The sequence below is a fragment of the Ursus arctos genome, chromosome X (assembly GCF_023065955.2).
Source record: "Ursus arctos isolate Adak ecotype North America chromosome X, UrsArc2.0, whole genome shotgun sequence".
Taxonomy (NCBI): domain Eukaryota; kingdom Metazoa; phylum Chordata; class Mammalia; order Carnivora; family Ursidae; genus Ursus; species Ursus arctos.
This window is the reverse complement of record NC_079873.1, coordinates 117,539,229-117,553,710: the sequence shown is the minus strand read 5'-3', so window position 1 is coordinate 117,553,710 and position 14,482 is coordinate 117,539,229. Positions and strand designations below refer to the sequence as shown.

General features: G+C 43.8%; 1 protein-coding gene across 1 annotated transcript in view; it reads right to left on the bottom strand.

The window, feature by feature from the left end:
- LOC125281768 (integrator complex subunit 6-like) overlaps nt 1–14,482 on the bottom strand; it is a 49,591-nt gene that overhangs the window by 24,121 nt on the left and 10,988 nt on the right. The window contains exons 2-3 of the mRNA XM_057316778.1: nt 12,108–12,288; nt 10,320–10,442 (exon numbers count right to left, since the gene is read on the bottom strand). Of these exons, the coding sequence (XP_057172761.1) occupies nt 10,320–10,442; nt 12,108–12,282 (298 nt within the window). The 5' untranslated portion in view covers nt 12,283–12,288. The remainder of the gene's footprint in view (nt 1–10,319; nt 10,443–12,107; nt 12,289–14,482) is intronic.

Sequence of the window (14,482 nt, the reverse complement as noted above, 5' to 3'; positions counted from 1 at the left end):
AATAGAATCAGAAGGAAGGCTACCAAACTCATTCTATGAGGCCAATATTACCGTGATCCCCAAACCAGGCAAAGACCCCATCAAAAAGGAGAATTACAGACCGATTTCCCTAATGAATATGGACGCCAAAATCCTCAACAAGATCCTGGCTAATAGAATCCAACAGTACATTAAAAGGATTATCCATCATGACCAAGTGGGATTCATCCCTGGGATGCAAGGGTGGTTCAACATTTGCAAATCAATCAGTGTCTTAGATTTTATCCAGAAGGAAAAATTAAAAAATCATAAGATCCTCTCAATCGATGCAGAAAAAGCATTTGACAAAATACAGCATCCTTTCCTGATTAAAACCCTTCAGAGTGTAGGAATAGAAGGTACATTCCTCAATCTCATAAAAACCAACTATGAAAAGCCTACAGCAAATATCATTTTCAATGGGGAAAAGCTGGAAGCCTTTCCCTTAAGATCAGGAACACGACAAGGATGCCCACTCTCGCCACTATTATTCAACATAGTACTAGAAGTCCTTGCAACAGCAATCAGACAACAACAAGGGATAAAACGTATCCAAATCGGCAAAGAAGAAGTCAAAATGTCTCTCTTCGCAGACGACATGATACTCTATATGGAAACCCAAAAGAATCCACTCCCAAACTATTAGAAGTCATAGAGCAATTCAGTAATGTGGTGGAATACAAAATCAATGCTAAGAAATCAGTTGCATTTCTATACACGAACAATGAGACTGAAGAAAGAAAAATTAGGGAATCCATCCCATTTACAATAGCACCAAAAACCATACATTACTGTGGAATTAACCAGAGACGTAAAGGATCTATATTATAGAAACTATAAATCACTCTTGAAAGACATTGAAGAAGATACAAAAAGATGGAAAAATATTCCATGCTCATGGATCGGAAGAATTAACATAGTTAAAATGTCCATGTTACCAAGAGCAATCTACACTTTCAATGCTATCCCGATCAAAATAACAATGACATTTTTCAAAGAACTGGAACAAATAGTCCTTACATTTGTATGGAACCATAAAAGGCCCCGAATTGCCTAGGAACTGTTGAAAAGGAAAAACAAAACTGGGGGGCATCACAATGCCGGAATTCGAGCTGTACTACAAAGCTGTGATCACAAAGACAGCATGGTACTGGCACAAAAACAGACACATAGACCAAGGGAACAGAAGAGAGAACCCAGAAATGGACCCTCGGCTCTTTGGGCAACTAATCTTTGATAAAGCAGGAGAAAACATCGGTGGAAAAAAGACAGTCTCTTCAATAAATGGTGCTGGGAAAATTGGACACCTGCATGCAAAAGAATGAAACTCGACCACTCTCTCACACCATACACAAAGACAAACTCCAAATGGATGAAAGACCTCAATGTGAGACAGGAATCCATCAAAACTCTAGAGGAGAACATAGGCAGCAACTTCTACGACATCGGCCACAGCAACCTTTTTCGTGACACATCTCCAAAGGCAAGAGAAACAAAAGATAAAATGAACTTGTGGGACTTCATCAAGATAAAAAGCTTCTGCACAGCCAAGGAAACAGTCAATAAAACTAAGAGGCAGCCCACGGAATGGGAGAAGATATTTGCAAATGATGCTACAGATAAAAGACTGGTATCCAAGATCTACAAAGAACTTCTCAAACTCAATACACAAGAAAGAAATAAACAAATCAAAAAATGGGCAGAAGATATGAACAGACACTTTTCCAATGAAGACATACAAATGGCTAACAGACACATGAAAAAATGTTCAAAATCATTAGCCATCAAGGAAATTCAAATCAAAACCACACTGAGATACCACCTTACGCCAGTTAGAATGGCAAAAATAGACAAGGCAAGAAACAACAATTGTTGGAGAGGATGTGGAGAAAGGGGATCCCTCCTACATTGTTGGTGGGAATGCAAGTTGGTACAGCCACTCTGGAAAACAGTGTGGAGGTCCCTTAAAAAGTTAAAAATTGAGCTACCCTATGATCCAGCCATTGCACTACTGGGTGTTTACCCCAAAGATACAGACGTAGTGAAGAGAAGGGCCATATGCACACCAATGTTCATAGCAGCAATGTCCACAATAGCTAAATCGTGGAAGGAGCCGAGATGCCCTTCAACAGATGACTGGATTAAGAAGTTGTGGTCCATATATACAATGGAATATTACTCAGCAATCAGAAAGAACGAGTTCTCAACATTTGCTACAACATGGACGGCACTGGAGGAGATAATGCTAAGTGAAATAAGTCAAGCAGAGAAAGACAACTATCATATGATTTCTCTCATCTATGGAACATAAGAACTAGAATGATCAGTAGGGGAAGAAAGGGATAAAGAAAGGGGGGGTAACCAGAAGGGGGAATGAAACATGAGAGACTATGGACTATGAGAAACAAACTGAGGGCTACAGAGGGGAGGGGGGTGGGGGAATGGGATAGGCTGGTGATGGGTAGTAAGGAGGGCACATATTGCATGGTGCACTGGGTGTTATACACAACTAATGAATCATCGAGCCTTACATCGAAAACCGGGGATGTACTATATGGTGACTAACATAATATAATAAAAAATCATTATAAAAAAAAAAAAAAGAACTTCTCGAACTCAATACACAAGAAATAAACAAATCAAAAAATGGGCAGAAGATATGAACAGACACTTTTCCAATGAAGACATACAAATGGCTAACAGACACATGAAAAAATGTTCAAAATCATTAGCCATCAGGGAAATTCACATCAAAACCACACTAAGATACCACCTTATGCCAGTTAGAATGGCAAAAATTGACAAGGCAAGAAACAACAATTGCTGGAGAGGATGTGGAGAAAGGGGATCCCTCCTCCACTGTTGGTGGGAATGCAAGTTGGTACAGCCACTCTGGAAAACAGTGTGGAGGTCCCTTAAAAAGTTAAAAATTGAGCTACCCTATGACCCAGCCATTGCACTACTGGGTATTTACCCCAAAGATACAGACATAGTGAAGAAAAGGGCCATATGCACACCAATGTTCATAGCAGCATTGTCCACAATAGCTAAATCGTGGAAGGAACCGAGATGCCCTTCAACAGATGAATGGATTAAGAAGTTGTGGTCCATATATACAATGGAATATTACTCAGCTATCAGAAAGAACGAGTTCTCAACGTTTGCTGCAACATGGATGGCACTGGAGGAGATAATGCTAAGTGAAATAAGTCAAGCAAAGAAAGACAATTAGCATATGGTTTCTCTCATCTATGGAACATAAGAACTAGGAAGATCGGTAAGGGAAGAAAGGTATAAAGAAATGGGGGTGGTAGGAGTTAAGATGGCGGAGGAGTAGGGGACCCCTTTTTCAGCCGGTCCCCTGAGTCGAGCTGGATAGGTACCAGACCAGCCTAAATAACCACGGAATCAGCCTGAGACGCAGGATGATGCATCTGGATCTCTACAAATGAACATCTCCAGCGCTGAGTATTGAGGTACCAAGAGGGGAGCTGTAAACCGTGCACGGATATCGGAAGATAAACGGAAGGGGGAGGGAGCCGCCGCGTTTGGGCGCCGGGAAGCGGCAGCCACCTGCACGGGGGAGCGGGCGGACACACAGAGGGCACCCGCGAGAGAGCGGACTGAGACCGGTGAGCCGTGAACGCGCCACCAGGCATCTCCCGGAACACCGGAATCCCGGTGTGCTCACGGGATCCAGACTGAGACCGGGAACTCCCGGAGCGCGCGCGGGGCGGCTGGCGGCTGGCGGGCCACCTGCACGGGGGAGCGGGCGGACTCGCGGTCGGCACCCGCCAAACAGCAGACTGAGACCCTGAACCGGGTGCGCGCGCCACCAGGCTTCTCACGAAACTCCGGAATCGAGGTGTGCTCACCGGGCATAGACTGAGACCGGGAGACCCGGGAGCGCGCGGGGCGGCCGGTGGCTGGCGGCATTAGAAACACAAAGGACAGAGACACGCGGGCCGGTGGCTGGCGGCATCAGAAACACAAAGGACAGAGACCCGCGGGCCGGTGGCTGGCGGCATTAGAAACACAAAGGACAGAGACGGGGCGGCCGGTGGCTGGCGACATTAGAAACACAAAGGACAGAGACGCGCCGGCCCTGGAAGTGAGGGCAGGGACACCGAGTTGGTGCGCACATCCCGGGACGCCGCAGGGTTGAGCAGCACCAACAGTAACAGAGTTAAAGTGGCCAGAACATCAGTGGAGAACGGGCCGCAATCCCTCTGTTCTGCGACAATGCAGCCTCTGCTGCTCTGACCCTCAGAAGAGGCATAGCCGGCCGCCAGGGAAAGCCGCCAGAGAACAAAAGCCTGGAAATACTGGTTCAGAGAGTGCCCATCCCCATCCCCCCTCGCAGGGGACACGGAGACTCTAACCAAACAGGGGTGCCTGAGTATCAGCGCGGCAGGCCCCTCCCCCAGAACACAGAAGGCAGGCTGAAAAATCAAGAAGCCCACAACCGGAGGCGCCTGGGTGGCGCCGTCATTGAGCGCCTGTCTTCGGCTTAGGGCGTGATCCCAGCGTTCCGGAAAGGAGTCCCTCATCGGGCTCCTCCGCTGGGAGCCTGCTTCTTCCTCTCTCACTCCCCTGCTTCTGTTTCGTTCTTGCTGACTGTCTGTCTCCCTCTCTCAGATAAGTAAATAAATAAAATCTTTAAAGAAGAAGCCCACATCTCTAAGATCCCTATAAAACAAGGGGCACGGCCTGGGACCCAGTCAATAATTTTGGGCTCTGGAAACCCCGCAACCTCTCTTCATCAGAATGACAAGAAGGAGAAGCCCCCCCCAGCAAAGAAAAGACAGTGAGTCAGTGGCCTCTGCCACAGAAGTAACGGATATGGATGTAACCAAATTATCAGAAATGGAATTCAGAGTAACAATGGTCAAGATAATGAGTAGACTTGAAAAAAGTATTCAGGAAAATATTACTGAGAATATACAATCCCTAAGGGCGGAAATGAGAGCGAATTTGACAGAAATTAAAAATTCTATGAGCCAAATGCAGGCAAAACTAGAGGCTCTGACGGCCAGGGTCACGGAAGCGGAGGAAAGGGTTAGTGAATTGGAGGATGGGTTAATAGAGGAAAAAATAAAAATAGAAGATGGTCTTAAAAAAATCCACGCCCACGAATGTTGGCTACGGGAGATTACTGACTCAACGAAACGATCCAATGTTAGAATCATCGGCATCCCCGAGGGGGTGGAGAAAAACAGAGGTCTAGAAGAGATATTTGAACAAATTGTAGCTGAAAACTTCCCTAATCTAGCAAGGGAAACAAAAATTCGTGTCCAAGAGGCAGAGAGGACCCCTCCCAAGCTCAACCATGACAGACCTACACCACGTCACGTCATAGTGCAATTCACAAATATGAGATCCAATGAAACAGTATTGAAAGCGGCCAGGGCAAAGAAATTTCTCACGTACCAAGGCAAAGGCATCAGAATTACATCAGACCTGTCTACACAGACCTGGAATGAGAGAAAGGGTTGGGGGAGCATTTTTAAAGCTCTTTCAGAGAAAAACATGCAGCCAAGGATCCTTTATCCAGCAAGGCTGTCATTCAGAATTGATGGAGAAATAAAGACATTTCAGAATCGACAGTCACTAGCCAATTTCGTAACCACGAAACCAGCCCTACAGGAGGTATTACGGGGGGTTCTATAAAAGTAAAAAGGCCCATAGAGTGATACAAAACAGAAAGTCACAGCCAATACAAACAAAGACTTTACTGACAACATGGCAGAATTAAAAGCATATCTCTCAGTACTCAGCCTGAACATTAATGGTTTAAATTCTGGTTTCAAATGCCACAGGGTTGCAGATTGGATAAAAAGAAATGACCCATCCATTTGCTGTCTACAAGAGACTCATTTCGAACCCAAAGATGCATTCAGACTGAGAGTAAGGGGATGGAGTACCATCTTTCACGCAAATGGACCTCAAAAGAAAGCTGGGGTAGCAATTCTCATATCAGATAAATTGGATTTTAAACTACAGACTATAGTTAGAGATGCAGAAGGGCACTATATTATTCTTAAAGGAAGTATTCAACAAGTGGATATGACAATTATAAATATATATGCCCTCAACAGGGGAGCAGCAAGATACACAAGCCAACTCTTAACCAGAATAAAGAGACATATAGATAAAAATACATTAATAGTAGGGGACCTCAACACTCCACTCTCAGAAATAGACAGAACACCCTGGCAAAAACTAAGCAAAGAATCAAAGGCTTTGAATGCCATACTCGACGAGTTGGACCTCTTAGATATATATAGAACACTACACCCCAGAACCAAAGAATACTCATTCTATTCTAATGCCCACGGAACATTTTCAAGAATAGACCATGTTCTGGGACACAAAACAGGTCTCAGCCGATACCAAAAGATTGAAATTATCCCCTGCATATTCTCAGACCACAACGCTCTGAAATTGGAACTCAACCACAAGGAAAAATTTGGAAGAAACTCAAACACTTGGAGACTAAGAACCATCCTGCTCAGGAATGACTCGATAAACCAGGAAATCAAAAATCAAATTAAACAATTTATGGAGACCAATGAGAATGAAAATACAACAGTCCAAAACCTATGGGATACTGCAAAGGCAGTCCTAAGGGGGAAATACATAACCATCCAAGCCTCACTCAAAAGAATAGAAAAATCTAAAATGCAGTTTCTATATTCTCACCTCAAGAAGCTGGAACAGCAACAGAGGGACAGGCCTAATCCACACACAAGGAAGCAGTTGACCAAAATTAAAGCTGAAATCAATCAAGCAGAAACCAGAAGTACAGTAGAGCAGATCAACAGGACTAGAAGCTGGTTCTTGGAGAGAATCAATAAAATTGACAGACCACTGGCAAGACTTATCCAAAAGAAAAGAGAAAAGACCCAGATTATTAAAATTATGAATGAAAAAGGAGAGGTCACGACGAACACCATTGAAATTGGAAGGATTATTAGAAATTTTTATCAACAGCTATATGCCAATAAACTAAGCAATCTGGAAGAGATGGAATCCTTCCTGGAAACCTATAAACTACCAAGATTGAAAAAGGAAGAAATTGATTTCTTAAACAGGCCAATTAATTATGAAGAAATTGAGTCAGTGATAAACAACCTTCCAAATAACAAAACTCCAGGCCCGGACGGTTTTCCTGGGGAATTCTACCAAACATTCAAAGAAGAAATAATACCTATTCTCCTAAAGCTATTTCAAAAAATAGAAACAGAAGGAAAGCTACCAAACTCATTCTATGAGGCCAATATTACCTTGATCCCCAAACCAGGCAAAGACCCCCTCAAAAAGGAGAATTACAGACCGATTTCCCTAATGAATATGGACGCCAAAATCCTCAACAAGATACTTGCTAATAGAATCCAACAGTTCATTAAAAGGATTATCCACCACGATCAAGTGGGATTCATACCTGGGATGCAAGCGTGGTTCAATATTCGCAAATCAATCAGCGTGATACATCATATCAACAAGAAAAGACTCAAGAACCATATGATCCTCTCAATCGATGCCGAAAAAGCATTTGACAAAATACAGCATCCTTTCCTGATTAAAACCCTTCAGAGTGTAGGAATAGAAGGTACATTTCTCAATCTCATAAAAGCCATCTATGAAAAGCCTACTGCAAATATTATTCTCAATGGGGAAAAGCTGGAAGCCTTTCCCTTAAGATCAGGAACACGACAAGGATGCCCACTCTCGCCACTATTATTCAACATAGTACTAGAAGTCCTTGCAACAGCAATCAGACAACAAAAAGGGATCAAAGGTATTCAAATCGGCAAAGAAGAAGTCAAAATGTCTCTCTTCGCAGACGACATGATACTCTATATGGAAAACCCAAAAGAAGCCACTCCCAAACTATTAGAAGTTATAGAGCAATTCAGTAACGTGGCGGGATACAAAATCAATGCTCAGAAATCAGTTGCATTTCTGTACACGAATAACGAGAACGAAGAAAGAGAAATCAGGGAATCCATCCCATTTACAATAGCACCAAAAACCATACGTTACCTTGGAATTAACTTAACCAGAGACGTAAAGGACCTTTATTCTAGAAACTATAAATCACTCTTAAAAGATATTGAGGAAGACATAAAAAGATGGAAAGATATTCCATGCTCATGGATCGGAAGAATTAACATAGTTAAAATGTCCATGCTACCCAGAGCAATCTACACTTTCAATGCTATCCCGATCAAAATACCGAGAACGTTTTTCAAAGAACTGGAACAAATAGTCCTTAAATTTGTATGGAACCAGAAAAGACCCCGAATCTCCAAGGAACTGTTGAAAAGGAAAAACAAAGCTGGGGGCATCACAATGCCGGATTTCGAGCTGTACTACAAAGCTGTGATCACAAAGACAGCATGGTACTGGCACAAAAACAGACACATAGACCAATGGAACAGAATAGAGAGCCCAGAAATGGACCCTCAGCTCTTTGGGCAACTAATATTTGATAAAGCAGGAAAAAACATCCAGTGGAAAAAAGACAGTCTCTTCAATAAATGGTGCTGGGAAAATTGGACAGCTACATGCAAAAGAATGAAACTTGACCACTATCTCACACCATACACAAAAATAAACTCCAAATGGATGAAAGACCTCGATGTGAGACAGGAATCCATCAAAATTCTAGAGGAGAACATAGGCAGCAACCTCTACGACATCAGCCAAAGCAACCTTTTTCATGACACATCCCCAAAGGCAAGAAAAACAAAAGATAAAATGAATTTATGGGACTTCATCAAGATTAAAAGTTTCTGCACATCCAAGGAAACAGTCAGAAAAACTAAGAGGCAGCCCACGGAATGGGAGAATATATTTGCAAATGACACTACAGATAAAGGACTGGTATCCAAGATCTACAAAGAACTTCTCAAACTCAATACACGAGAAACAAATAAACAAATCAAAAAATGGGCAGAAGATATGAACAGACACTTTTCCAATGAAGACATACAAATGGCTAACAGACACATGAAAAAATGTTCAAAATCATTAGCCATCAAGGAAATTCAAATCAAAACCACACTGAGATACCACCTTACGCCAGTTAGAATGGCAAAAATAGACAAGGCAAGAAACAACAATTGTTGGAGAGGATGTGGAGAAAGGGGATCCCTCCTACATTGTTGGTGGGAATGCAAGTTGGTACAGCCACTCTGGAAAACCGTGTGGAGGTCCCTTAAAAAGTTAAAAATTGAGCTACCCTATGATCCAGCCATTGCACTACTGGGTGTTTACCCCAAAGATACAGACGTAGTGAAGAGAAGGGCCATATGCACACCAATGTTCATAGCAGCAATGTCCACAATAGCTAAATCGTGGAAGGAGCCGAGATGCCCTGCAACAGATGACTGGATTAAGAAGTTGTGGTCCATATATACAATGGAATATTACTCAGCAATCAGAAAGAATGAGTTCTCAACATTTGCTACAACATGGACGGCACTGGAGGAGATAATGCTTAGTGAAATAAGTCAAGCAGAGAAAGACAACTATCATATGGTTTCTCTCATCTATGGAACATAAGAACTAGAATGATCAGTAGGGGAAGAAAGGGATAAAGAAAGGGGGGTAATCAGAAGGGGGAATGAAACATGAGAGACTATGGACTATGAGAAACAAACTGAGGGCTACAGAGGGGAGGGGGGTGGGGGAATGGGATAGACCGGTGATGGGTAGTAAGGAGGGCACATATTGCATGGTGCACTGGGTGTTATACACAACTAATGAATCATCGAGCCTTACATCGAAAACCGGGGATGTACTGTATGGTGACTAACATAATATAATAAAAAATCATTATTAATAAAAAAAAAAAAGAAATGGGGGTAATCAGAAGAGGGAATGAAGCATGAGAGACTATGGACTCTGAGAAACAAACTGAGGGCTTCAGAGGGGAGGGGGTGGGGGAATGGGATAGGCTGGTGCTGGGTAGTAAGGAGGGCACTTATTGCATGGTGCACTGGGTGTTATATGCAATTAATGAATCATCGAACTTTACATCAAAAACCAGGGATGTACTGTATGGTGACTAACAGAATATAATAAAAAAAACATTTAAAAAAAAAGAAATACAAGAGAAAAAAGAAAAAACGGTTTACTGGTACTTTCAGTCAAAACAAAGAGGAGCCATTGTAATTGTGAAAACCCAAATCTGGCAAAAGATGAGCCTCAAGCGGTCTGTCGAATCTAGTCTGAATCATAGAATGGGAAAGAATTCCTATGGTTTCACTGGTAAAAATTCTTATCCTACTTACTTTGTCCATATCGTTGAATTTCCCTCCTTAATTGATGTTTCATTTCAGCACTGATTTCCACTGGTAGTGGCAGTTGATCTGGAGCTTCTCCCGACACAGACATCACTGTGACCTTGGGATCATCTGCAGACAGACAGCTGGGAATGATTCCTCCCACCAGGGCATGACCACCAGCTTTGTGAATCAGCCCACCCTTGCTGACGCTGGTCAAGTCATGACACAGAGAATCCAACTTACCGTGTGGAATACCATCTCCTGCCATATTCATAAGCTCGGGAGGAACAGATGTTGACCAGAAGCCAGCAGGTGGGGATCTACCACTTTCTCTCCCCTCCCCGTGGGTACCGTGAACGACAGGTGCATCTGGAAACCTAACTGAAAGTGGAGCTGCAACGACGTGCATTTCAGCAACACCCCACACACATCCATGTGCTCCGCCGTCCCTAAATTTTCATTTCATAGCGAGAATATACCAGATAGATGTATCAGACCTGAAATTTTGACCTCAGGAAAAATAATACAACCAAGAAACCTCTTCTATTCTCCGCACAACACATACCCACAGAAACAGACTTGGACGGTGTAACCAATTAGCAAACATTCACAGAGCCCTGGCACTCGTGACTTCGTGTCACCTGGATGCCCTCTACAAGGTGAAAACCTGAAAATGTCACCTCATGTCAGGATGCCTGATATTGGCACTCCATCACTAGAAATCCCAGTCAGCAAATGATCTTCCTCATCTGGCTTTTCTGTCTCAGGACATCAATTTTTTTCTACACCAAGTCTGACACCTCTACTTCATTATTTATCCTCCTTTGTGCCAAGCATGTGACAAAACCTGGGAGATCGGTAGGGAACCAGACAGAGAGAACGGACAAAGACAATCCCTAACCTTACGGAACTTACATCCTCATGGGGAAGTCGGACGGTATGTGTAAAAAAGGCAAAGGCATTAACACAGTTTGACTTTGTGTTAAGAAGGAAAGAAGGATTGTGAGTGAGAGCAGGAGGGGAAGCCTCCATGACTGCGTGGTCGGGAAGGACCCTCTGAGGAGGTGACCCCTGGGCAGAGCCCAGCACAGGAGATAGAGGCGGCCTGTGCACATGCAGAGGAGGAGTTCTAGCTGCCATGAGGACCATGCAGGGTCCCTAGGAGAGGTCTAGCCAGGGCCATGGAGCACAGTTCAGAGGGAGAGAGAGCAAGAAGGACACAGAGAGGAACCATGATGGCAGGAGAGGTTGGCAGGGCCAGGTCATGCAAGACATGGAGACCAGTGTTGGGAGCTCAGACACTGTTCTGAGTGGTCAGGGGAGGTGATGACGGGTTTCAGGATAGGCATGTCACCATCTGATTTCTGTGTGGCCACGGTCACTCTGGGTTCACGGGAACCCATGGGCTGCACAGGGTCAAGTGGGAAAGCAGGATGCGAGCTCAGCAGCTGGGGAGCAGCTTGCTGCGTGATGAGGTGGTGTGCGATGAGGGACAGTGTAACGGTGGGACTCGGGAACTATGACAGTGTTATGAGGAGAGAGAGAAGAGAAGAAAGAAGAATGAAGGCACATCCAATAAGGAGAAGAAAACAAGTAGAGTGCGGAGTTTGGGAAACCAGAAATGCTTCCATGAAGGACAGAGTGAACACCCGGTCCAGTGTGGCTGAGAACTTAATGGCAGCATCACCTGAAGTCAGTGACCCTGATGGGAACTGCTCCCGTGGGGTGGAGGAGCCAGAGGCTGGGCTGCCCTGGGTCAGGGCAGGGAGGGGAGGGGAGGACAGGCATCCTCACCATCTTCCAAGGACATAGCTAAACCCCTGGGGTGGGATGCTCCTTCTCCTTCCTGTTTCACTGACAGCAGTGCCATGCTCAGCATTCTCTTAGATGGAGGAGGACTCATGGGTTCTCCACGACGTTTCATTTGGTTTTCAGGCCCAACAGTGGACTCCTCTGCTTTATCACTCATCACTTCCTAAGGAGGAACAAGAAACAAATTCCATTAATGACAAAAACGTAACCACGCCCAAACTGCAGTCTATATTTGTATATGCGACATGCAACTGCATCAGTAATATGAGTTTTCCTAGAGGCCAAGGTTTACCCTGCCCCACAAACACTCTGTTCTCAGTCAACCCAGCCTAATTTCCATGATGTCTGTGGGGGAAATGGAGGAAGCTAATATTCCAGTGTAGTCCAAAGGCGAATATTGTGCATGATGAATCGGATTGCTTGCAGAGGAGAGGTAGTCCACGATGGTGGAGGAGTAGGAGATCTTAGTTTCCTGTAGTCCATGGAATTCAGCTAGATAGCTGTCAGTCATTCTGAACACCTATGAACTTAACCGGAGATCTAAGAAAAGGATAGCTGAACTCTACAAATAGAAAAGCGACCACTTTCTGCAAGGTACGAGGTGCTAAGTGAATCTTAGGCGATGTATGGGAAGATAAACCACAGGGGGAGGGAGCCTCCATCAGCTGGTGTAGGAAAGTAATATAGCAGCAGAGAATAAGATCACAACTTTTAGAACTCTGCTCCAGTGGGGGACATCCACGCTTGCAAGGTGCTCAGGTGGTGAAGTTGGGCAGAACCCTAGGTGGGAAAGTGTGGTCTCAGGATCCTCAGGGTCACAGGATTACTGGGGGTGCCTGACTGCAGCAGAGTTCCCAGGCATCAAAGCAGGGAATCCAGCCACAATCAGTGAGCTCAGGAGTGGATTCTCAGCTTGGGGTTTCCATATACTATGAACCAGGGCACAGTCAGGCAAGTGGTCCCCAAGCAGGGGCCCAGCGATTGGCAGGACCATCACAGCACCCTCCTCCATCCCCCTGGAGGAACGGCACAAGTGCACCCTGCAGGAGTCTGCACGGTTTGGAGACTCAAAACAGGGTCGTGTGTCTGACATAGAAACAATCAGTCACAGGCCAGGTGAGCACGGAGTGCAGATGGAGACCAGGGAGACATGAGTGGTTGACTGCTTTTCCCTGAGGGCACACTGAGGAGTGGGGCCCTGAGCTCTGGGCTCCGGGGCTGGAGATTGGGAGGCTGCCATTTTCATTCACATCCTCTAAAGCTGCGCAGAAAGCCTTCAGGGAACAAAAGCCACGTAGAGCAAACCTGAGCACTTTAACTTAGTCTGCCCCCTTGGATGGGCGGTGCAATTCCACCCAGGGCAAAGACACCTGAGAATCAGTGCAACAGGCCCCTCCCCCAGGAGATCAGCAAGAACATCAGCTAAGACCCATTTTCCCATCAGAGAGAACTGCAAAACTCCAACACTAGTGGAAAATAGGGTATAGAATTCATGGTTTTTTCCCCACGATTCTTTAGTCTTTAAATTTTAATTTTTTTCTCTTTCCTTTTTCAAACCATTTCTTAATTTATCAACTCTTTTCTTAAATCTTTTTGAATTTTTATTTTTACAGTTACATTCTATCTTTTCATTCTATTTAATTTTATGTTGTACATGTATATATATATTTTTTCTTTCTTTACAATTTTGGGATGCAATTTTCTCTAACAAACAGACCAAAATACACCCAGAATCTAGTGTATGGTTCTGTTCTCTTCACCTGTCTGATCATATTCTCTCTTTGTTTTTTCTTTTTCTTCTTTTTTTTGTTACTGCCTTTTTAGTTTTCATCTTAACAGCTACATTATATGCTATCAATGTATTTAATTTTATTTTTGAATATATATAAGTTTTCCTTTCTTTACAATTTTGAGATGTAGTTTCTTCTAACAAACCAACCAAAATGCACTCAGGATATAGTGCATTCCTCTGTTCTGTTCACCTATTTGTTTATATTCCTTCTTTTTTACTGTCTTTTAATGTTCATTTGCAAAGTTACATTCTATTCTTTCCTTGTATTAAATATTATTTTTGTACATATATAAGTTTTTCTAATGCTAAGCGAAATAAGTCAAGCAGAGAAAGACAATTATCATATGGTTTCACTCATTTATGGAACATAAGAAGTAGGAAGATTGGTAGGAGAAGAAAGGGAAGAAGAAAGGGGGAGGTAAACAGAAGGGGGAATGAACCATGAGAGACTATGGACTCTGGGAAACAAACTGAGGGCTTCGGGGGGTGGGGAATGGGATAGGCCGGTGATGGGTATTAAGGAGGGCACGTATTGCATGGTGCACTGGGTGTTATACGCAACTAA